At 38.3% G+C, this 26,190-nt stretch overlaps 1 protein-coding gene across 1 annotated transcript in view; it reads left to right on the top strand.

The window, feature by feature from the left end:
- The window catches only part of LOC137290701 (ATP-binding cassette sub-family D member 3-like), a 63,107-nt gene extending 38,631 nt beyond the window's left edge, over positions 1–24,476 (top strand). The window contains exons 20-27 of the mRNA XM_067821784.1: positions 8,849–8,926; positions 11,442–11,507; positions 13,587–13,700; positions 15,147–15,197; positions 15,929–15,973; positions 16,584–16,688; positions 18,747–18,803; positions 19,713–24,476. Coding sequence (XP_067677885.1) covers positions 8,849–8,926; positions 11,442–11,507; positions 13,587–13,700; positions 15,147–15,197; positions 15,929–15,973; positions 16,584–16,688; positions 18,747–18,803; positions 19,713–19,790 — 594 coding nt within the window. The 3' untranslated portion in view covers positions 19,791–24,476. The remainder of the gene's footprint in view (positions 1–8,848; positions 8,927–11,441; positions 11,508–13,586; positions 13,701–15,146; positions 15,198–15,928; positions 15,974–16,583; positions 16,689–18,746; positions 18,804–19,712) is intronic.
- The last annotated feature ends 1,714 nt before the right edge of the window (positions 24,477–26,190 follow it).

Below are 26,190 nucleotides of genomic sequence, written 5' to 3'. Positions count from 1 at the left end.
ATATTTACAAATATTTAAAAAAGAGAGATGTTTTTCTCAGACTGATCTCTTAGCAGACGACTCTTTCAAACTGATTTATATCCAAAATGTTGTTATATTAAGGTTTCGGGGATCAATTCACCTGAATTGGTTAGGTTTGCCAGGATTGAGTCAAACTCATCATCATCATCATCATCAAATTCGTCCAGGTCTGGGGCATATACGTCTGCAAAACTGCCGACTGAAAATATACCGACATCAAGCGCGTCTACGATGTTTACATCCGCCATGTTGGTGGTCAAGCGGAAGTAGTCCGGCAGTGTTGTATACGTTCGCCATGAAAACAGGCGCATTTTCAATCGAAATTGATAGTGTCTACTTTTATGGATTGACCAATCAAATTCACGCATTTCACATAGCCATGGTAGAATGTACCTACAACCACCTAGCTTCCAAGAGGGAAACTGTTATGTTATAGGCAAAATCATATTGTCTAGCAATCAAATGCAGATTTTCACTACCAGCAGATTATTATTTTTCACTACCAATAGTGCTTAGTCTCAGACTGACAGATGTTCCTGATAGGGCACAGCTATTTTATTATAAAAAATCATGGTTTCACCCTGTAAAGTCAGTTTGAGAATCAATTAGATTATGGTTTGTTTTCAAGTTAAAAGATCAAAACTGCTTCCTACTCTTAGTTAAATATGTTTTGAATCATGACCAAAACTATTTTGCATGACACCTTTTGTAACAGAACGATTTATAACCATAATGACATCAAGTGATTTTGACAGAATCATCTATGAACTATGAAAACAAGTTGTATCTTGGCAGGTAAGCGAAGTAGATGACAAAATTAAGTGACAAAATTAAGTGACAAAATTAAATGACAGATTGTGGAAACATGAACTTTTCATTTTTCAAAATAATTGTCATGACTGCAGGTTTAGACAAACCTGTAACCAAGATTATGTACATGAATACTACAGCAACCAACTGCTTGGTTAAAAAACCTCATATTACATCACTGAGGCGCACCCCACTGATTGGTTGGAATTTCGTTCAAGGGAGAGAATTGTGCACTGTTGTCAGAAAGGTTGATTTTAGGTAATTAAATGTGGAAATGAGTAGTTCTAATGATGGGGTTTTATGTATGATGATGTCAGTGAATGATTTATAGATTTGTTCCCTCCTTGAGTATATGTGATCTTAAGTACCATGTTAAACTCCATTTCATGTCACCTCACATGTCCGCACTGTGTGCGTTAAAACAACTTTGCTTCATCACAATTGTTTATGTAAGACAATATCGATAATCCAAGTTTCATGTCAGTAATCATTAATAATTCTTCTCATATACTATATTTCCAATTATTGATCTTTTTAGTTCATCCTACTTTTAAAACTGAAAGTAATGAAATGTGTTGTGATTGTTCATTATTCGCATCAGTAAAATGACCCATATTTATTGTAGTACTTTGCCATGGAAATTTCATTACAGGAGTGGAAACAACAATTTTATTATCAAATGTGCCAATATTTTTTTAACTTCCTGCTTTTAATTTCACAGAAATGAGATTAAGCTGTAAAATTTGAATTTACAGAAAGAGCAAATAATATTATTTAAACAAACTGATGAAGTAAAAAATTATGTCATGTAATTTTAAGTCAGCAGATTTTGTGTTCTTGTGTTATTAGTTGTTATATTTCAAAGGCAGGAAAAAATTTATTATTTTCATCATGCATTTTCAGCTTGGGGTTGACGAATCTATCTATTCAGCGATGGTTTAATTTAATGGTTTACAGTAACTGAGGATGCTTTCTAACAGCTCTTCATGAGTTCCAAAAATCAGTCAAATCTGCAGATGCAAGTCACACAGCTGTAATTGCATCTGATGTTGTGCACAGACTTTGAATAACTTCCTTGTCACAAGATACATGATGCAAGATACGCATCACAGATTGTTGATCCATATACACCAGTGTCAGTTTTTGCTAACAAGTGGCTCTCCTATGTTTGGCTTGCCTTCACCAGCTGACAAGCTAATAGATTTCTAATAGACTAATCATCAGTTTGAATCATAATTCCGGACCATTTAAGGATGCCAGTCTGTCAGAGGTGTACTTATATGTTTTTGAAATTATCATTTAATCTGTTAATTATTACATTAGAGACTTAGGCAACTGGAGGTACCTCTCATCTGTTCCAAATTTAACAATGATTGGTTTCAGGGCACTTAGACTTAATTAAAAAAGTGTGGCATTTAACCATTCAGTATGTCATGCAGATCACATACCTGGCATTGGTTAAAGTGAGATGTGACCTTGAGTTGAGCTGCCTTTAAGTGGCCATTGTGTTCCTGGTGTTGGGGAACCTGATATACCAGCATAAACCCCCTGGCATCATATTGTAACACACAGCCCATCACTTACACAGACGGATCAGATTGGACATAGACTGATCAGTAGTATGATTAGACCAGACAAACTTATTAATACTTGTTTTACACGTTTGTATCCTTTGCCCCGATCTGCAAAGCATTCTTCAGCTATTGATAAACTAAAGCATTACTTTATGTCAGTGGGGTAGCCTAGTGGTTAATGCATTCGTTCATCAGGCTGAAGTCCCAGGTTCAATTCCCCAGGAGTACAATGTGTGAAACCCATTTCTGGAGTCCTGAACAGTGATATTGCTGGAATATTGCAAAAAGTGGCATAAAACTGAACTCACTCACTCACATAATGCTGCTAAGGTTGGGACAGAAAAGACAAATTCCATTTGACATACAAATTAAATGAACAAACTGACTGATTGTGTTAGGTAAATTTACCACATGACCCTCTGATTTATTTGCATGGTTATTGCATCATTTTGATGATGAAAGTGTGAAAAATGAACATGCAATAATCATGCATAAGATGAGGAGGTGGCTTGATGGAGGATCCCTGTCATTCCCTCACCATGACATTGACTGTTCATGGTACTCTGTCCATGATGGAACAGGGATCATAATATCTTACATTAATTGGTGAAATTGAGTCAAATCATAAAAATTCAAACCAATATAGATCTGGATTGTCATCATCAACTTCTATCCTGTTGTTATCACTACAATCTTCATCCCAAGCATAATTATGTATTATATACTGCCTTGCACTCTACATTTGACAAGTGGGCCATGCTATACGTCATCCGATGTGCTTATGAAATAGTTGTGATAAGATTTGCATGAATTTACATGTCTAGACAGTAATGAAAACTGTTTCAATGGGTTAGACAGTGGGAACAAAGTCGGCGTTATGGAAGCTCATGTTCCAGTCAGTGTCTATCAAAAGTTTTTTATTCTGATTAACAGTGTACCGTATTCAACATATAAGGATCCCCGTTCAGAACAGTGTCCAGCAGGACTCATTGATTCTACTTAATAGGTGACCAAAACGATCGGGTGGTCAGGCTTGTTGACTTGGTTGGCACATTTCATTGTATCCCAGTTGTTTTGAATGATGCTCATGATGTTGATCACTGAATAGTTTGGTCTAAACTGCCACTGTATAGATGGAATATTGCTGGATGTGACCTTAAGCCACAAACCTACCAACCAACATATTGACTCAACAGATTCCAGTAATTTCTCTAGAACTTGAATTGGTTCATCACTGGGGTAAGGATGTCCATATTGCCTACAGAAATGAAATTTGATGTGAAGAATTTAGTCTTGTCAGATGTTTGTATGACTTAAAGAAACAACTTGTAGCATGCAAAACAGTTGCAACATCCCTTTGCTAGTTGCATCATATTTGTTGCAGCCAACTGAAGAGCCATAGAGCAACTAACAGGATCGGGTGGTTGTGTTTGCTGACTTGGTTGGCACATGTTGTTGGTTCCCAGTTATGCAGATTGATGCTCATGCAGTTGATCACTGGATTGTCTGGTCCCGACACGATTATTTTCAGACTGCTGAGATATAGCTGGATTATTGCTAAGTGCAGCTCAAAACTAAACTCACTCACTCATAAGACACAGAACTTGTTTTAATTCTTGGTGAAAGCTTGTTTGTGTCTCCTTCATATCACAGCCACAACTGAATAAACTTGGGCTAAGTAGATAAGAAAAAGCATGCTTCATAAGCTTGTACTTGTCCCAAGAATGCCTTTGAAATATTACTGAGTCATTCATTTAAATCTCAGGAGATACAAGTTATATACTAATTAAAACATGTTTGTGAGCTATATTATTACTACAAGGGTTGGTACAAGCTGTTGCCTCAGGTCACACCATGAGCGAGTGAGTTTAGTTTTAGACCACTTCTAGCAATATTAATTCCAGCAATATCACACAGAGGGACACCAGAAGTGGGGCTCACACATTGTACCCATGCGGCAAATCGAACCCAGATCTTTGGCATGATAAGCAAATACTTACACCTCTTGGCTAACCCACTGCCCCAGCACATCATGAGAACACACTTTTACAGAAGACGTGGTCGCTGATTCACTTTGACAAATAAGTCTAGCTTTGTTAGCTCCATGACCGTTCTCGTAGGTTTCACTAAAATCATAAATGTTCCAGACCTGTCTCACGTCTGACTTTCATAGCATTTTATGATCTCACACCATGATGTAACACAAAAAAAGTTCAAAGTGTTGTTGAACAAAACCAAACCAGTGTTAAATCATGCTTTTGCCAATCCAAGCATCCAAGGCCTTTATTACTTCAGGCTTTCCTGATTGTGAGAGTAACTTAATGGATTAAATGATTGACCTTTTCATTCTATGGACTGCACATGCTTGCACAATGTTCAATGTAGCTCACAGCTTGATCACTGGTTTGTCTGGCCCATATTAGAATATTTAGAGTGTCTTCAACATGTCTTCAATAATATGTCTGCTAATGAAAAATTTGGGCCCTCTCTCTTGTCCAGTTTGACAAACAGTCTAGGACTTGGTCAAAGTAAAGTTAGTATTATATGTTACACTGCTATCTATGCCATACACTGCTATAGAGTGTAGCTGTATAATGAATAATATGGAGCCTGAGTTTGCTCAGACTGTCTAAGGACTGAGAGAGGTAAGAGAGGTAAGACTGCGAGATACCTTTGTGCAAGTCTGTCCTGAGCATTATAGTTGATTGTTGAATAAGCAATTTATGTCTGTGAAGGAGTTGACGCAGTCTGCACATGGTGTCACGCTTACACTGTCTGTTAGATTTCGTCATAAAACTCTGGCTTATTTACTTACACATTTAGTCAAGACAAAACTAAAACTGATATAAAAGTTTAGTGATTTGATAACCATTGACACCACTCAGGAGGAACAGAAATATATGTATATATACTGATGACAAGTTTTATCCCTTGGAGGGAGGTGAAACCATATGTCACCATAAACACTGATATCAACTCTGGCTGGTTAATTAGTGTCTCCTCTATCTTTCTCATTAAATAGATTTGATTTGTGTGTTTGGTACAAATGACAGAAAATTCCAGTGACATGTGAAATCTCTGATTTAAGTTGTATAGGGATGTCAGCATCAAGTATCAGCTTCCCTCCTGCTTTACAGGTTGAAATATGAGTGACAATCAATATGTCAAACTCTCCTCCCCTCACAAAACATGGACTGGTCTGGAAAGAGGTGTCAGTACACACCAACCCATTAGTGACAAGGGCAGATGTCAGAGAGCCCTAGACCCATATTGACCTGAAAGGGATGGCAGGTTGGCCTGGGACAATGTAGGCTGCAGAGCCTGGATGAAACGACCTTCAGTCTGCTCATGGACTCAGCTCCACCCAGAGGCCATACTGACATGTTCTTATGAAGGGTCAGGAGAGGTCAGGCGAGGTCAGGCAAGGGCAACACTGTTGACCTAGCTCCTTGCTTGAATGTGTTTATTTTGCTGAGCCAATGAATGAGAATGCCATGACAGAGATATATTTAGGTCTCATTATGGAATGAAATGCATGTGTCACCAGTCCAATCTGGAATGAGCTGGTTGTCAAGACCGAGCTTGTTTACACACTTATTTATATTTATGTTCACAGATGAATGAGTTTGGCAAGGATAAAAGAAACTGGGTTTACGGGCTTGCTGGCTAAATAGAGCGGAACTGTTGTTTGTTATGTGAGGATGGAGTTGCTGATATACTTTGTCGACTTCAACAAAATATTCAAGGGGGCTACACTGATGCAAAACCACATTTATTCAAGTCGTTATATGAACACCGTTGTTTGAAAATAGGAAAAGTCAAGCTGTATTTGTCATGAACATTATATAAACAGTTGACATTTTAGGGGATTCAGAGATTTAAACAACAATAGAACAAGAAGATAGGGTCCATCTTTATTTTAAACGTAACTTTTTGAAACTGTTGTCACACATGTACAAACAGACAATGGAAAATGTGATGAAGGTAAATATATTTTGTTATTGGTTTGGTATGTTATGTCTGCTTTAGCCTATTTGTTATATTCATTGTGTTTATCATCCATTCCAAAATATTATGAATCAGAATGAACTAAAGGCATATACGATAACGTGGTAACATTCATATACGTTAATGGTATTCAGAGCCTGCATATCTAGGTGAGAAGAAAGCAGAGGGGTAGCCTACTGGTTAGAGCATTTGCTCATCACGATGAAGATCTGGGTTCGATTTCCCACTTTGGGGCATTGTGTGAAGCCCATTCCTGTTGACCCCCCCACCCATGATACTGCTGGAATATTGCTAACACTCACTCACTCACTCACTCACTCACTCACTCACTCACTCACTCACTCACTCAAGGATTATTTACTGGATGACATTAGAAAACACTTCATTGAATCACTGCAGTCTTGTTGATCTGAATGATACAGCAGTCATTTCTCCCCCTTTAATGCTAAGTCGCAGTTATTGGAGTCCTGTGTAGCTGTAACTTGTAGAATGCTGTTATTCTGAAATGGATGATGATGTTAGGTAATACAATGCAGAAAGGAATAGACCAGCTGCTGCCTCGTGATTTATGAAAAGCATTATGGTAATGGAATTAGGTTGCATCAGTGGTGATATCATTTCTGATAGAATGGTGCTGTCAGCCATGACAAATGGTATAATACAACGTGACTCAGACACATGTGACAATTAATGGTAGATTTGTTTTAATGACTAACCCAGCTAAACAGAAACTGGAGGCTTTATTCATCTGCTTGTTGTGTGAGCTTCACAATCCAACATCTATTCTTCTGTTTGTGATGGCAGTGGGGTAGCCTAGTTGTTAATGTGTTCACTCATCACACCAAAGACCCAAGTTCGATTCCCCAAATGGGTACAATGTGTGAAGCCAATATCTGGTGTACCCTGCTGTGATATTTCTGGAATATTGCTTAAAGCAGCTTAAACCATACTCACTCACTCACTCATTTAGAGAAAGAGGGACGGTGGCGTAGCCTAATGGTTAAAGTGTTCGCTCGTCACGCCGAAGACCCGGGTTCAATTCCCCACATGGGCACAATGTGTGAAGCCTATTTTCTGGTGTCCCCCGCTGTGATATTGCTGGAATATTGCTAAAAAGCGGCGTAAAACTAAACTCACTCACTCACTCACATTTAGAGAAAGTGGATACTTTGAATAAACAGTATTCACTCTTGGGAGGGGATGGTGTAGAAGGTCAGGGCTTGGATTTTCAAAGTTTTCGTATTGCTAAGATAGTCATAAGAGACATACATTAACTTATGACTATCTTAGCGCTAAGAGAGCATCCAAAATCTAAGCCCAGGCTTTTCCCTCAAATGAAACTTTGTCTGGTTTCACAAAAAGGGCAGTGAATGGTAATAATTTGGCATACTAAGGTTTATATCTCCAGAGCTTCCAAAATCTAGGCCCAGGCTTTTCCTTCAGATGAAACTTTGTCTGGTTTCACAAAATTGGAGAGTATGCTAATCATTTAGTATACTAAGGTCTGTGTCAAATTTCTCTAAAGTACATCTGGCCCACATTAGGGGTACATAAGAAAAATCTTGTCAGTAGATTTCATTAGGGACATCAAATGTCTCCAATCCTCTTCTATCATGAAAGTCAAAGTGTCCTTGCCATGCCTGATGCTGAATGTAGTGTCACATGCAGCGGTAGGGAAACCCACAGATTTTTTAAGCCCTCTTAGTGCTAAGATAGTCATAAGTGCCATACATTAACATTAACGTACGACTCAAGACTCTGATTGAAAAAGGTTTCATAGAAGTACGACATTCACAAGTCTCTGAAAAACTATTGAGTTACAACATGTTGATAGGGAGCTTGAGGTGACGGAATAGAGCCCACCTGTGTGGGGTGTGAAAATCTTGGAGTCAGCTTTGTGTGCAGACTCTTTCAGTGTTGTCACAATCCCTAGTGTGCAGTAGACAACCCTGTCCACTTAAAAGAACCGACGAATCTGTTGTTATATGACCAGATGGTGGACACATGAATGCATGCAAACACCTTGTTGCAGGTACAGCAACATGTAGTAAACTTGGACAAAATGCTGTGACTATGTGTCCCAGTCCACCCAGCTGTGAATTGGGTACCTGGTTAGGATGAGAGAGCCACAATAAACTCGATGTGCCTAGTGGCAGCAAGAGTTTTATGAGATTGACAATTGTGCCATTTGAGAGTGACTGCCAATGATTGAGGGGAAAGCAAAGAAGCAAAGCGCTTTTGAGCAGGTGATCTGGATATTGGCGCCATATGAAAATCTATAAATATAAAATAAAATAAAATAAAACAAATTTTTCCACATGGGTACAGGGTGTGAAGCTCATTTGTGGTGTCATCCATTTTGATATTGCTGGAATATGACTAAAAGTAGTGTAAAACCATACTCGCTCACACTTATTCTTGTGTTGTGGTTTCAGGTGCGGTCAGGAATGAACATCCTGGTATGTGGACCGAATGGTTGTGGCAAGAGCTCTCTGTTCAGAATCCTTGGCGAGGTAATAGGCTTTCAATAACTAAACACCTACACTCGTATTATCACTTATTGAAAAACTTGCAGGTCCTCAGTATGAATAACATGGCAATATTAACCACTGCCAAAAGTGTATCCTCAGTTGGTGATATTGACGGTGTTTGTTGTATGTCGTTAATTAATTAGTATATCAATAATCTCTATTTTCAGTCTTTCTGACTTGGCACAGGATAATCCTCCATATATTTCTCACAAATCAAATTGGCATTTTTCATATATGTCAGCAAATGTTGGCATATCGATTCTGACTCAGTTTAATTAGATTCAGTAAGGTATTGATTTTACTGCCTTTAAAGGTAATTGATGCATCTGTGATCTGGGTCTTCAAAATCTTATGTCAAGTGAGTTTGATCATGATTTGGCCAGACTTACTTTGATAATGCTTCCAAGATCACTAACAGGTGCTTGTCATCAGAGGCTACCAATGGATCATGTGGCCAGGCTTGCTGACTTGGTTTATTTATCATATACATACAACGGTTGATGATTGCTCACAACATTCATGAAGATCCCAGTTAGAACTGGCCTTCAGCAACCCGGCCATGCTTGCTTCAAGAGGTGATAATGGGATCGGGTGGACAGGTCACTGACATGGCTTACACATTGTATTCCAGCTGCATACATCAGTGCTTATTCTATTGATTTTCTGCATTGTCTGGTCTAGACTCAATTATTTACAGACTAAAGCCATATAGCTGGAATATTGCAGTGCAGTGATAAACAACAGCAAACAAATCACTGTAACATTCCATTGTCATGTGTGCGGAAAGCAACGCAGACAACCTCATATAGTGTTAAACTATTTTTTACATTCTGTTTTCAATAACAGACTTTGCTATCTAAAATATTTGACATAGTAAGTAAAACAAAACAGTCACTTTTGACCCTTTGAGGGGCAGTGCCTCAGGTTTTATCAAGGTTACACAAGGTTTGTGGTTCTGTACTAAGGCTGATATGCAGAAACTCGATATTGTCTGTGGCCTTTACATGGCCTGTTATGTCATCATTTAATTAGGGTACCTAAGTCCCAAAAGTTTCAAAGTTGAATTTAAGCTTACCAGATTTTTTAGTGCAGTATTCAGATAAATTTGTCCTATAATCACCAGTGGCTGAAGGAATGGTGTAAATCCACCTAGAGTCCATGCAGGCAGCAAAGGCACTGTTAGTCCCTGTGGTACCTAGTATGGTGATCTACCTTCAGCTGTTGGTGACCTATAGCCCATTTTCATATTGTATTGTATTTTTACATTTAATAGCTAATTTTGGACACCATTTTTGTCCATACATATGTATGGATTGGAATATCTTAAGAGCTGTTGACTAGATTCTTTTCATATATGGTATCTAGGTTTATCACAGTACAAGAAGGGACTCAGTCAGGTTTGGTGACCTTGACCTTCATCTCAAGGTCACAAGGTGACTTTAGCGTTTTACCTTGTCAATGAGATATCTCAAGAACTGTTCACTGGATTTACTTCCTGTACAACATCAAGCTTTACCTAGGGAAGGTGCAGGGCCCAGTCTGTTTTGGTGACCTTCAGTTAATTTTCAAGGTCACAGCAACTGTGTTTTTTAGGCATTTCATACACTGGTCAAGGTCTAGGTGACTCCTCAAAATATTTTTGTGTTTGAACAACTACAGTGCAAGATGTCAAGAGAGTTTAAGAGTAATGTTTTTGTTGACATTTTACTTCATCTTAAACTATGACGTTCTCTTTCATTATTTTTTGAGTTTGATTTGATTATATACAACGGGGGATTATGTCACCTTAGTGACAATGCTTATGTTTATTATATATGTAGTACTTTTCTCATCACTTTATGGCGGAAATATGGCAGAGGTGACATTAAATTTTAACACACCCATCATTTAACGTACAAGTCAAAACTGACATTTCAAGGTTTAGAGTATTTTCAGTTGCTGAATATGTAAAGAGTTATAAAAATCGATAAAAATGTTCAGGCATGTCATGTTCCCATCATTTTTATATGTCTAGAAAAATGAATTATGAATCTGATTATAATTGTCAAATACTTTGGTTTTGCATGTAATTTAAATTGGTGCCACCACAGACATACCGATCGTATTGTATCAACACTGTTTGCTCGTGAATCATGACAACAATGTTTATTATATAGTCTGAATCTTAGCATTGGAGATAAGGAAATGGTTTTGTCACTTTTAAAAGGAAAAGATGCAGGGGGGTAGCCTAGTGGATAAGGCATAAGCTCGTCACTCTGAGGACCCAGGTTCGATTCCCCACATTGCTTTAGTATTGCTGAAATATTGCTACAAGCACCGTAAAATTAAACTCACTTTTATTAGGAAACACTAGTTTTTGTTTTTCAGCCTATGATAAACAGCTGTCTTGTTATGACATGGATGTCCATGTAAACATGTTTTTATGAGGCATTCTCAGTCACTCACTAACCCAGTTTCATTGTGATGTGTTGACTAATGTTGATTGTTGTCCTTGCAGCTATGGCCATTGTTTGGTGGAACCCTCACCAAGCCAGAAAAGGGCAAACTGTTCTACGTCCCTCAGGTGAGATCATATTTGTCGTGTGCATTAAGTAACTTTCATATTTCCAATATATAAACCTGGTGTATATAAATATGTTTCACCTACAGGTAATCATTTCCAATATATAAACCTGGTGTATATAAATATGTTTCACCTACAGGTAATCATTTCCAATATATAAACCTGGTGTATATGAATATGTTTCACCTACAGGTAATCATTTCCAATATATAAACCTGGTGTATATAAATATGTTTCACCTACAGGTAATCATTTCCAATATATAAACCTGGTGTATATAAATATGTTTCACCTACAGGTAATCATTTCCAATATATAAACCTGGTGTATATAAATATGTTTCACCTACAGGTAATCATTTCCAATATATAAACCTGGTGTATATAAATATGTTTCACCTACGGGTAATCATGCTAGCAGATGTATTGTCATGTTTTGTTGAGATTTTCATGTGCTTTAAATAACTGCATAATTCTGACTCATAAACCTGTTTTCATACAAGCTGGAAAGTTTATGGTCAGTGGTTGTTTGTCACACTTGTCACCAGCAACCTCTATGTAGTGTTCTTGAATAGTGTTTCAAAGTCAGATAGATTTCTAACCCAATGAAAATTCACAGGACCCATACAGTAAATTTGTCCAATGTGTTCTTGAACACATTAAATGTAGTTGCTGGTAAGGGACTGTTCATTATTTATTACCAGTAGAGGTGTGTGTGTGTGTGTTTTTGTGGGTGTGTGCTTGTGTATAGGTGTGTCTGTAAGTGTAGGTGTGTGTGTAGATAGTGTGTGTGAAAGGGGTGTGTGTGTAGGTGTAGGTAGGTAGATGTGTGTTTAGGTGGGGGTGGGGGTTGGGGAGCTGTAGGTGTAGGTATGTGTTTGTTTGGGTAGGTGTGTCACGGTGGGGGTATGTTTGTGTGTGTGTTTATGTGTATGTGTGTGGTTGTGTTAGTTTATGTAGGCGTTTCACCTTCACTTTCTTTATACAGCCATACATTATGAACGGTCCTTAGCTAGAACAAAGAGGAATGACACTAAGGTTTGAATCACTTGTTGCATGTCCTTGGTAAGGTTTGTTTTGGTTCTAGAGAATCAGTTTTATTGCCATTGCTCTGAATGGTTGACTGCCCATTTCTTTCAAGGCTTGTGATGTTTATGTCACTATTAAACATGGCCTCTGCTTGACATTGTGAGGACAGAGCTCCTGTGTCCTTGAAGTGACAGTAGCTCATGAACTCTTGTGAATCTGCTTTTGTTTTGAGGGATCCAGCAGACATTTAGAACTTGCATATCTTGTGAGGGTTTCAGAAATCTGTGCTAGTAATAAGAGAAGGTGAATTTATGGGTTGATGAGTAGAGTCAATGACAGGTTCATAGCATGTCAGTGTTTGTCATCAGTGTGGATAGTTCATCATGATACCAATCACTGTTTTCCTTGTAATTCCTGTCATTGAACCATGACTGTGCTGTCTTTCAGGATTATCATTAACTGGTACAATAATTTCTATTCTCAGTTAGTTAGCAGACAAGTAAATATGTTTTTTAAGACTTGAAGCAACTACCAAGTTTTAAGAGTACAATTTCCATGTTGGTTTGGAAAATGGAGAGAGTATATACTAAAGCTGTTATGATTCACTCGCATATTCAGTGAATTGAATCATAGCTTTACATGAATTCAGTTTGTTTTTCAAGGTCATCAGAACCAAATATTAACAAATATTTACGATTTTTAAGGTAGCATGTTTTACTCAAACCTTACGTCCTTTTTCAAACTGAGGTATGCAAGAATGGAATTGCTTTGCAGAAGTGCATGTTATGTGAGTTTGCCAAGGCCGCACATGGTAGTGTCAGCTATAACTATTTCAAACCAAATTTGAGTGTCGTGATATCTATGGTCACTGCTATGACGAATTAACACTGTCAATAGGGGCGTTCCATATTGTTCATCAATCACTGAACTATAACATTGTATTTGTCAATAATTATTTGCATACTAAATATTTGCTATGCATATCACATTCACCACATAGTATATTCGTTGTATTCCTATGAATATATACCATTGATGATATTGTTTGTAGCGGCCATACATGACAGTGGGAACACTGCGAGACCAGGTCATCTACCCTGACACACACACTGACCAGCTGAGGAAAGGGGTCAAGGACAGTGACCTTGCTGAGATCCTGAGCAAGGTGAAGGCTATATCTGGGGCTGCTTGTTGACAGAGCTCACCATATTTTTGTCAATATCAGTGTACTGATGCATTGATTGCAACCATGAAGAAGACCATTTTGTTTGATCTTATGCCTAAATGATTAGTGTATGGTGTTTTATCATTATCTTTTCGTAGTTCAGTGGTTAGTGTATTCTGTAATAACAGATGCAAGGTAACATGTACAGCCAAAACAATCCATAGGCCAGGTCCATCTTATTTGATTGAGATTACTATAGTTACTCTGTTGTGACATGTAAACCACAGGTGCTCATGTCATTGTAAGGATTAAAGATTTTTAAAAAAAAATTGTAAATTTTTAGATGACCCTGACTTGAAACGCTTCACAGTACAATATATCTAGACAAGGCTGGACACTTCAGTGTATCCCACCCGCCTGCTTTGCTTATTGCTACGCTACCATCACATGCAATTAAAACTTCATCTAAACATTATCATAGGTGATTGGCCTATCGACTGCCACTCATGACACCTACCAGTTCTTTAATGTTTTTTCTACAAGTCGACTGAAAGTTGATTTTGACGTTCAACTTAACGATCTTGGCATAATCCTCTCCACGACACGAGCATCTGTTGTGCAAACCACATAGCATTGCCTTATTCATTGGGAATCTTCTGGACCAGTTTTTAGAGACACCACAATTCATTGTCAAGTCCCTCCAGGAATCTGTGTGTGCTGATACTAGATTGTAGTTCCTGGTTTGTGTACACCATTCTTGTGCTTATAGTCTTGTATCACTGCTGGCGTTCTTACTATATCATAGTGAAATTCTGCAATATTACTGAAACACCCAACTCACTCCATCCTAGTGAAGATCTGGGACACATCTGTGAAGATCTTCACCAACACACACTTGTCATAAGAGGCAAATAACAGGATAGGGTGGCCAGACTTGCTGTCTTGGTTGACTCGTCATCATATGAAAATTGCATAGATCGATGCTTATATTGCTGGAATGTTGCTGAGTGTAGGATTAATGAAGGATACCTAACTCACTTCCATGTAATTCCATTCTTATTAAATGAGTTAATGATTTGGTATCAACTGAGCGAAAGCAAGACTGATACTACATATTTCACAAGTTTACTAAAAATTTCATGGAAGTGAGTCAGTATTCTCTATATTATTCTCAAACATAAATTGACAGAAACTGCCAACAGTGTGATGTCTCTCAGCTTTCCACGAGTCAAGCACATTGTGACAGAGGTTTTAGCATAGTGACATCATAACTGTGAAGCATTATGACATCATCCGTCTAGAGGTACTGCACTAGTGTAATATTGCTTTAGAAACATGACGCTGCAGTATTTTTCACTGGAGAGTAATATATGAATAACCCAAAGTAAGGAAAACAAATCCATCAACCCTCTTAGTCTCTTCTCCACCAGTGTGTCTGTGTTTCAGGTCCAGCTCGGCTACATCCAGGACAGAGAAGGAGGCTGGAACTCCATACAGGTCAGTGAAAATGCAGCATGGGCAGACATTATGTTTTGTAAAGGTGTAATTATTAGATTTATGTGATACTATATGGAAATTTAGTGACTGAGTGAATTAATATTTAACGTCACATCGTCAATATCTCAGCCATATCGTGATGAAAACAGTTCATGTGATCAAAAATGAAAACATTTTGAAGAGTAAAACTTGTCGGTGATGGACAGTAAAAATACTTGAGTGTCACAGACATGGAAATCTAGAACTGCATGTGTTCTGTAAAGACATTGAGTACTTGATATAGAATGCATCGTAGAAAAAGAGAGCATTCAGCTTTCATTTGAACACATCAGATTTTACCATTTCACATGTCATGCTTGGAGATGTTGATGTATGTCTGACAGTTCAGTTTTATGGCAAATTCAAGAAAGAATTTTTACTTTTTTTTCAAAATTGGTTACTTTTACTTCACAAATTCTGATCTACATTCTTGTTAAAATAAAAAAATCTCCCAATGTGGAAAGGTAAGAAACCTAAATTGTTTTATGAGGCTGATATCTGATTAGCAAAGCATTGCATACTTCACTTAGAGTTTGTGCTCCAAATTTGCTCACAGATCACCTGATGTGGCCTTCTGTGAGGGAATCATCAGAAATGGTGTTATTTCATTGTGAAAAGTTTGCACACTTCATTCATTCAGGACTGATAATTCTTAATTTTTTGCTTATTCTTTGTTTTCTTGTTGATGACAGGACTGGATGGATGTGCTGAGTGGTGGGGAGAAGCAGAGAATAGCAGTAAGTGCAGCCATGTTGTATGTGTTGAATTTTGTTACATCAGTCAAGGTTGTTGAGCAGAGTTGTAGTGAAGTGTTTGGTCATTGTGGCAAACCTCGGGTTCTTATTTCACCACTGGAATATTGCTGAAAGGGGCATGAAACTGAACTTGCTCAATTCCTTTAAAAGTAGATTTTACTTTTCTTTAGCAAAATCTTAACAAACTTTTAACAAGTCATGAACTCAGAATAGAGAATGTGTTTAAACAATTGCTTGACATTTCTGAAGGGTTTAAGACTTTCCAATTAGAATCAACATTTGAACCACTCAAGTTCACATGTACAGCTCAAGGTAGGGTGTATGTAAAATTAGACCAGTTTTATTGATTATTAATGTAGGTAGATGATGTTTGTATTGGCCATGTGTATATCTTGGTTAGCCTAGTGGCAGCAAGAGTTGTATACTGCCCAGGGAGTTGAGATTGATAGTAGGATGTGATGTTGAGATTGACATCCAATGATTGAGGGAAACAAATACCAGCACCTTGAGCAAGCACTAGTTGCAGGGATATGTGCACTGTATAAATATCCTACAATAGTAATACAGTGATAAATGTTAATATTGCTTCCAGATGGCCCGACTGTTCTACCACAAGCCACAGTTTGCAATCCTGGATGAGTGTACAAGTGCCGTCAGTGTGGACGTGGAGGGCTACATGTACAACCACTCAAGAGAGGTAGTTTCTTTTCTCTGTCACTTATATTGGTGCAGTCATTCCCATGTGTCCGAAACCAAGGCTAAATCTCACTTACATTTGGTCTTTAGCAGCCCATGCTCTTCATACGAGGTAACTAACAGTAACAACATCAGGCTCACTGACTTGGTTCACATGTCATCGTATCCAATTGCATTGATCGATGCTCATGATGTTGATCACTGGAGTGCCTGGTCCAGACTCAATTATTTACACATCGTCGTCATATAGCTGGAATATTGCTGAGTTCTGCATAAAACTAAACTGTCTCCCCCGCTTATAAGAGTCAACTAACAGGATCAGGTTGTCAGGCTCGCTGACTTGGTTGACATGTCTTTTTCAAAGACTGCTACCATACAGCAGGAATATCACTGAGTTCGGTGCTTAACACCAGACTAACAAATTCGACCAACACTTACAGGCAGCTGTGATATAACTGGATTATCGCTCACTGTCCAGTTAAATAATGTTCTCTCACCTAATATAAAGGGTGATTGGGCAGCCTAGTGGTTAAACTAGTTCCTTCTCATGCCAAAGATCAGGGTTCGATTCTCCAAAGGGGTGCAATATGTGAAGCTCATTTCTGGTATCCCTCGCTGTGATATTACTAAACACGGCGTAAAGCTAAACTCACTCACTCACTCAAACGATATAATTTTGTACACTGTATGCACAGAAGGCATAACGGTTAAAAGCATAGAGATAAGCCAGCAGTGGAATGTTTAGTGGGTCATTGATTAAGCACTGAAATTCTAATCGCTCTGTTGGATCAGGTGTCATTGGATACAATTGATAATGAAAATCCTCATTATGATGTTTTGGATCAGTCACCTGCAATTCAATTTCAAGCATGACTGCAGGATACTGCAGCAATACATGCAATTGTTTCAGTTATGGAAATGTTTTTTCATATGTGAACTTTTAAATTAACTACGTAAACTGATCATTCAATAATAGACTTTACCTTCCTACCTTTCGGATAGTGTTAGTTCCTGATTATCTGCCTGTTTGCTTACCCTATGAAGAGATGCCAACCTGTACGATTTTATTGTAGTCGCTATGAATTTTAGCCTCAAACTATGCCATTATGATTGCACTAGAAATTCATTAGAATTCGTATATATTGACAAAAACATACATATTTTTGTTGATAAAATACATTTTCAGACTTACCTTCCACTGATCAGACTTAATGACATATTTGAACTGAGGTCATTACAATTAGCAAATGTGGTTTTAGCAAAACTGTCTATCAGAAATCTGAAGTTGAGTTTATTCCTTTTACGATTTGACCCATTTGTTGTGTACCGGTGGAAAATGATGATCGGAATGATTTAACCACTGACTGTTCCCTTTGTTTGTTCACACAAAACTGGTCTGTGAAATTAAAGCTTAACTCTTGATTTGAGTTGGCACCTCTGCTTTTTCTCGATTAGTTTGTCTGTATGTCCAAGCTGACTGCTTAATGGCTCGTCATACCAAACACCTGTAGTCAATTCTTCACATGGGTACATGGGTAAAGGTAAATTTGCGCCCCTCTTCACTCCACTGCCCCACTTCCCACCCAGAATATTTCTGAAAGAAAACAATAGTCACTCCTAGTTGATATTGTGTCTTGGACCCAATCCTTGTGAGCCAGTGACCTAGATCCCCTGGCTAAGAACATCTCACCTTACTTGCTTATGGTGTGGCCTGCTTCTCCATCTTGCAAAGTGAACACCTCAGAAACCACTGACCCAATAAAACTCAATTTTCAAATGCCAGTGCTGACATTGTTCAAGTGCATGTGTTTTTCTGAAGTTTTCAATATGGCCGCCAAGGGAGCCATACTGAAAAATGTGACACGGTATTATTTAAGTAATCTGGCTTGGATGGTCAGATTCGATGACTTGATGACATGTCATCGTATGCAAGTTGTTTAGATCGATGCTCATGCTGACTGGTCCGTATTCAATATTTACATACCTCTGCCATGTAGCTGGATTATTACTGAGTGCAGCGAAAAACTAAACTCACTCACTCACTATCCCTTTGTTCCAGGTGGGCATCACACTCTTCACTGTGTCACACAGAAAGTCCCTGTGGAAACACCATGAGGTGAGATCATCTTCTAGACAATATGTACCCTTACTGGGTGTAAATATTGACACTAACTAGTAAAGGAGAACACTTTTGCATAACTAACGTTGTAAACCAAAAGTCATGTTCTGTAATCAGATTGGATGAAAAGCATGATCGAATTGTATTTAATTGCAAGACTGTTTGCTGTGTATTGACAGAAATATGGCTCACAAGTGTATTGTTGTGTCATCAGCAGTGGTGACGTCATTCAAATCATATTGTGACATAAAATCAGAATGACGTCACAAATGAGCAGTTCTACTATAAAGGGAACCACCTGAAACGACCAGCTGATGACACTTCACTGCTGTACCCGTACTGGATGTAAATGAGTGGAGATAGTAAAACCCATGTGGGTCTTTTGGCTTACTTTTGTGTTTATAATGTCGACATGTGTTGGCCAAATTCAGGGTGTTATTGAGTATTTGAAGAACAGGAACATTTCATCTGAAACCTTCAGGTAATGCCATTGGTTCCAAATTAGTTCATGTACTTCAAATACTCACAAACACCTGCAAAATGGCCAACATATGATGTTTATCTCCTGAGTGTAAAACCCTCCAGGGTCTCTCTGGCACCCAGAAGAGGAGTGTTGGAATTGGCCTACATGTTGTTCTTAAGTCTGAGGGGTGGTGGGGTAGCCTAGTGTTTAAAGCATTTGCTCGTCATACCAAAGGTCCAGGTTCGATTCCCTACATGGGCACAATGTGTGAAGTCCTTTTCTGGTGTCCCTCGCCTTGAAATATCTGTAAAATTACTAAATACAGGGTAAAACTAGACTCACTCACTCTTCAGTATAAAGTATATGTTTAATAAACATATACCACTTGAGTGTAAAGTCAAATTCACCCTCACCTGATACTATCTTATGTTTTCTTGTTCCAGTACTACTTGAAAATGGATGGCCGAGGAGAGTACGAGTTCAAGCCCATCACTGCCGACACCACCGAGTTTGGGTCTTGACCTTCAAGCTGCCTAGTTCATGATGAAATTAATCCTGAAATCTGAAAATGTTCAAACCATTGTTGACTGTGACATAATATGGATATGTTCTATGATTGTGCCTTTTAGATCTGTAGATCATATTTGTTATTCTTGTTAGGATGATTGGCAAATTATCTTTTTACTGTTGTTACTCACAGTAGTCTTAGTAGACCAGGTTGGTATCTGGAAGTGATGTAGAGCCAGGATCGGTTGCATTTGTCAATACACTTCCAAAATTAATATGCTTAAATTATTTTATGGTCTCCAAAAGTAATGCTGAAGGGGTTGTTGTGTAGGATCCTACAGAAAGGAAGCATCACCAGAAGTATCGTACAGAAATCTCTGAGAGCTGAACAGAGCCAAAGAAACTGGAAGAATCCGTTTAGAAGCAACTGAATCGGTTTCACTGACCATTTAAATGGTTTGCTGGATAGGTGTCATCCTGTGATGACTGATGAAAGTCTTGGGGTTCCTTTCTTATATTTTATTAACCATTTTTGTACTTTAGGAACCTTTTTACTGTAAAATATGAGACTAGATGTTAGTCACAGATGCGATAATTTCTTTAAGATTCTGCTGGGTATATTTTAGACTAACAACCTATGAAAGTATGTGATATCAATATGTGGCACCATTTTAACTGAAATGTAGCCCCGGTGAGATGGTGGATTCTATGGATAACCTATGCATGCTTCTGTCTCGCTAAGTACCTGACTAAAAGGTGCTAAGTTGGGCTAGATCTAGGGGGCGGAAAACATAGTTTGGTTAGACAGGCTGTCTTTCTGTATTATGATTTCACTTTGAGCATACCAGAGACCATGCATCGGTACCTGGTCTCTGGGCATACCAAAAAGAGCTGCAATACCATATGTGAGAACATCCACTTCAGCAGAAATAGTATAGCAGCAAAAACATTCACTTAGTGTTAGTACTTGACAAGTATTAGATGAGCCAGGGTAGTAAACGCATTTTTGACAAGCAGGCGGGGCATGTAATCTGGACGAATACACTTGGTTGCTTCAGGTAGATTGGCGATTAAGCACATGCAATACACGCTGACCGTGGCGTGAAATCAATACCGCTACTGTTGAACACGTCTCGTAGAGAGATTAGTTTAGCAAAACGCCATCATGACTTAAGGAAATTGAACTGTTCCGTATTTAGACGACAACTTATTTCCCTCTTGTTTCAAAATGGAATGTTCTGGAGAGTGTTCCCTTGTATGCAAATTGGGGTCATTTTTCAGGTCGTCACTCATCTAATACTTGTCACGCAGTAGTTACAAGAACTGAATGTCTGCTGTGGGGCATGATTTTCAAACAGAAATATAAACGGTACTTTTCTCTATTACTAATTGATGCCACAGCATCTCTTTCATCTGACAATTCAGCATTCATGATCATGTTATTAATTACACAGTAATCTGGAACATAACTTATATCAGTGCATTTCTTCCATCTGACAATTCAGCATTCATAATCATGCTATTAATTACACAGTAATTTGGAAAGTCCTATCCAGTCCGCAAATATTATGTGAAGTTTTCTGTTGTCTGCTGGTATTGGTATATGTATGCTTGTAGAATATGTTTTATGAAGTGTGGACTTCCTGTTGAGTATGTTTCATAACGAGTGTTTGAAACAGCATAACTGCACTTGTATAGGGCTCCATGTTTTATTGGGATCCACAAAGTGGTTCCTATAACATTCTATTTTGGTACTGTGCATGTAGAAGAAAGGTATTTATCCTGCACTCTAATTATCCTGTTTGTATAATGAGAAAATGGATTAGCAGTTCTTGAACAGAACACCCAAGCTGTGGAATAAATCCCTGTACAAGTCAGATATTAGCTGCTGCTGCTAAACAATGACTTGTGGACATAGAATTGTGGGTAAAGTCAGAGTGACCTTTATGGCATTCATTCTGCTTCTTTTCCTGTTACAGATTCCAATTATGCAATGAATACTTTGTCAGATTAGAAGTAGCCTGTTTGAAACAAGTGCTGGAAAGCCTAGGAAAGCTGCGATCTGATTGGCTTGTGTCTTATTTCTTATTAAGCATTTCATTGGCTAGTCAAAGTTTGTGATAGGTCGTTCTGAGTTGATTTGCACTGGGATGTGCTCAGATCATTGTTTTGGCAGTAGCAAGAACTAAGATCTTACTTAAATGATATCGACAGAGGAGTGGCAGTTGTAAATAATTGTATAGATGTTGTTTTCATTTTTTTACACTGATTAGATGTTACCATGCAGGTGCCAGTGTTTTAGGTATGTAAAACGATTGTCCCCGCATCTGTACTGCACATCCTAACAGTGGAAATAAAGATATTGCCAACAATACAAGATGGTTGTCATTCCCTTGCCAAACTTCTGCTATTCTCATCTTAATCAAACATGGTATGCTCTAAATAGCCAGGAAGTGTATAGGAAATATTTATTGAAGAAGTACATGATTATGGATGAGGCGGGTGCTGTTGGACTTCTTGACTCTCATTGTTTTATCCTGGTGATTTGTTGGTTGCAGGTACTTTAACTGACAGTCATGAGAGGTGAACATACATTAACTGATATGGTTCACAAATTGGTCATAAACACGCAAAAAAATTATTTCTAAATATTTTTGCTGTCCAGTGTTAAACTGGGCAGACGTTTTTAGATTCTGGTCATACCTGTTGTTCATTGAGGTGCTTAGTCTTGGACTAGATGTTTTTGACGGTCTTACCTTGCAACAGTGTCAGTTTGAGACCCTGTAGCCAACTGAAAACATGATGCTCATAATCTCTGTCTGTTTTGTTGTTTATTTTCACATAACGTCTTTGAGATGCATTTAGAAGTTTGAGCAGTAACGAAGGAGAGCAAGTGATTGCTTGATAATGGTATTAGAACTTAGACCTAAGCATCACTCACACTGTAATCAAAGTGTTGTTCATCCATACTGTTATTCTTTCTCACTTTCCTATTATTACGAGGTTGATTTATTTTTCCTGATGCTTGTTGGGTCATACAAGGCTCTGCAATTCGCCGTGCAGCATCGTGTCCTACTCGGACATCAAAACCCTGTGATTCTGAGTTCTAAAGCTGGTTCGCCTTGAAGGTTTGTCAGCACCATCGTGGTAAATATCTGTGACATGCATCGCATCAGGCTTTTCTCTCTTGAAGCTGACAAGCCTGGAATACTGTCTGAAGGGGCATTAAACTTATCTCACTCACTCGTTCACTCATGTATATCCAATATGGTCCAGGTAACTGTCAGCCCAAACAAATGTCCTCCCTATCTATGCTATGCATGTACAGCAATACTAAGTTCACAGTTGGCTCTTTTTCTGGTAAGGTCAGTTGGTTGTATTATTGGGACATATTTCAAGATAAATCTTGAAAGTGAACAGTGTAATTAAAGTCAAGTATGATTAAGTTTGTAGCACACAATTCAAAAGTCTGTGTGGAGCAGAGCGGGTAGCCTAGTGGTTAAAGTGTTTACTCATCACACTGAAGACAGGTTCAATTCCCCACATAGCGCAATATGTGAAGTTCATTTCAGGTGTTCCAATGGTGAAATATATTGCTAAAAAAGGCGTAAAACATATTCTTTCACTCGCTCTACCAAAAGTGTGTGCTGGTTAAAGATCATAATTCTGTTATTAGTGTAGGGCATTAGTATCCAGTTTGCTAAATTGACGTAAAAATTCTCAGTGAATAAAATACAGCTTTTTTTTGATGTAACATTGTGTTGAAAATGGGCTACACAGCTGTGAGATGTGAAAACAGTGACCGTTGAAAACTGCACAGCTCTCTAAGGCAAAAAATCTATGTTATCCACCTTTAATGAATATTAGGTCCAATTTTTTCAACCAGCTATTTAGATCCAACAGGCTGATGGAATTATGTCCTTAATCCATAGTGAAACTGCTTGGCAATAGGGTAGCCTAGTGGTTAAACCCTGTCACGCTGAAGACCAGGGTTCGATTCCTCACATGGGTACAATGTGTGAAGCCGATTTCTGGTGTCTCCCAACAGGATATTGCTGGATTATTGCTAAAAGTGGTGTAAAACCACTCATACTCACTCACTCAAACTGCTTGAACAGCTTTATAGCCCATAGTCATTCAACATTCCTTCTATGCATTTGACATCTACGTATGTTTAGTAGTCTAGTGTTCACAGGATGAATATCATTATTTGCTCAGCTGTTCCACATGTTTACAAAGCAACCTTGCTTATTTGCAAACATATTTGTTTATATTCAGTACACAATCACTGATGTGCAACTCTTAAAAAGCAAGGAAATATTTTGAATGATTCTGAACCAATAACCTGGAAGGCAATCTATGCCTATGATTATATACAAACAGTTTTAATTATTCAACACCTGTCCATACTATTGTTGACTCTGAAACAAATATTTCCACAAGTATCAAATTTTTTTATCCCCTGAGTAGCTTTTGTATGATTTGTAATGTCTTTTTACTGAAGTAATGAAGTCATTGTTAATTTAATTTATGCATAATGGGTTGTATAGAAGATTGTGTTTTGTGTACAAACCTTGTTTTGTGTACATATTTCATGAGTTATGAGTGTACAATGTATGGGCCTTTAACCTGTGATCAACACAAAACTGGTTTGATGAACAAAACATTATTAAATAAATATATATTTTTATCCAGCAATAGCCATGTTGTTGTCTTTCAACAATATTGATGTACTGGCAAACAGGGATAAGTTGGGCAGGCCCAGAGAAGGCGTAGATGGTGCTCGGCAATGAGCAAACCCCTTTGGTTTGTGAAAGGTAGAGCAGATGTAGGCTATTGCTCGTGCAGTGCATGACGATGAAATTGATACTGCGCGTAACTGGACACTCCTTGCTCATAAGACTTTCGCATGTTTGGTGTGGCAACTACACTTCATCGCAAACAACCTTTTGCCTCCATGCTCACAATGGCAAGCGCCAGTAGGCAGCACTCATACATGCTAATAAAGGTCAGTTGTCAGTTCTGTGTTCAACTTATCCTTGTTTGCTAGTATTTGTTTGCATGGATACTTTTCAGAAATGTTTGTATATTATCCTTCATTTCATGAGCAGGAATTGGCAGACATTTTTTGTAATATTTGGATTAATAAAAGGTAATAAATTCACTGCTCAAATTACCCTTATGTTATTGCTGCTTGGACTTGATGTTTAAACAGTAACGCAACTTAAGGTTCCGGTCCAGAAGGGCGGTGATGAGCCTAGTGGATAAAGCATTGGCAATTCATGGGCAAGATCGGGGTTCCATTCTCCACATGAGCACATTTTTGCTGTTCCCCACCATGATATTGCTGGAATATTGTTAAAGCTGCATAGTACCATACTCACTGACTGGCCCAAAAGGGAAGGGGCAAGTTAGAGACCTTGCAGAACCTCTGTACCCACTGAATTTCAGAAACGTGGAAACCCTTTAGAAACCAGACTTTTATCATATTAGCACCTTTATGTTATGAATTATACATTTGACTACTGGTGTAGCCCAGTGTAAAACTGTAATGAGTGTCCAGTATGAAAGGGCAGGCATACTGACTTGCTTGCTTAACCAGGATCAAGTTGTTGTTGCATGCTATCACTGTCTGGTCATGGCACACATTGATGCTCATGATGTCAACCACTGCATTGTCAGACCCCGACTTGATATTAACAGACCACTGTCATCCTACTACCGTATGCTAACAAATGAAACGTCTCATTTTTGTTACCCCTTAGCATTACAGGGCAGTGAGGTAGCCTAGTGGTTATAGTGTTAGCTCTGACACTGGTTGATTCCCCACATGGGTACAATGTGTGAAGCCCAGTTCTGGTGTCCCCACCATGAAAATAACTCCAATATTGGTAAAAGCGACATAAAACTTAACTGACTTACTCCCTAGGGATACCATGGAAAAGTCATGCAACTTGCTTCTGTTTCTCATTAATATATGATCTGGTGTACAAGTGGTTGCCATGCAACTAATTTCAAACAAATAAGTTAAAGGGACATGCACTTCATATTGAAGATTCGTTTCCTGCGGTCAGGCTTCAAAAGTTTCAAAAGCCATTTTTTTCACTTTCTTCAAACTATGTGCAGTCTGTAAGATCAACATGAAGAGGATCAATGGCTTCCTGGAGATATCATGAATTAACAATGCTGAACCTGGTCCATTCATTGTGTAACTGTGCCATGGTCTCCCAGAGAGCCCTGTTGACTGAATCCTCAGAACATACACTAGTGCTACATTAAGTAACACGGGTCCATCAGTGCAGCACAGAATCAATTCTACAGATAAGTTTATCTTTTTTTGCGTTTTTCACTTCTTTTTGCCTGAACAAATTGTAGATTCTGCAGAGTTTGCTTTGAGGCAAGGGTTCTTGTCTA

Source organism: Haliotis asinina, chromosome 7 (assembly GCF_037392515.1).
Source record: "Haliotis asinina isolate JCU_RB_2024 chromosome 7, JCU_Hal_asi_v2, whole genome shotgun sequence".
Lineage (NCBI taxonomy): Eukaryota > Metazoa > Mollusca > Gastropoda > Lepetellida > Haliotidae > Haliotis > Haliotis asinina.
The sequence above is the reverse complement of the archived record's forward strand: the minus strand, read 5'-3'. Positions and strand labels throughout refer to the sequence as shown.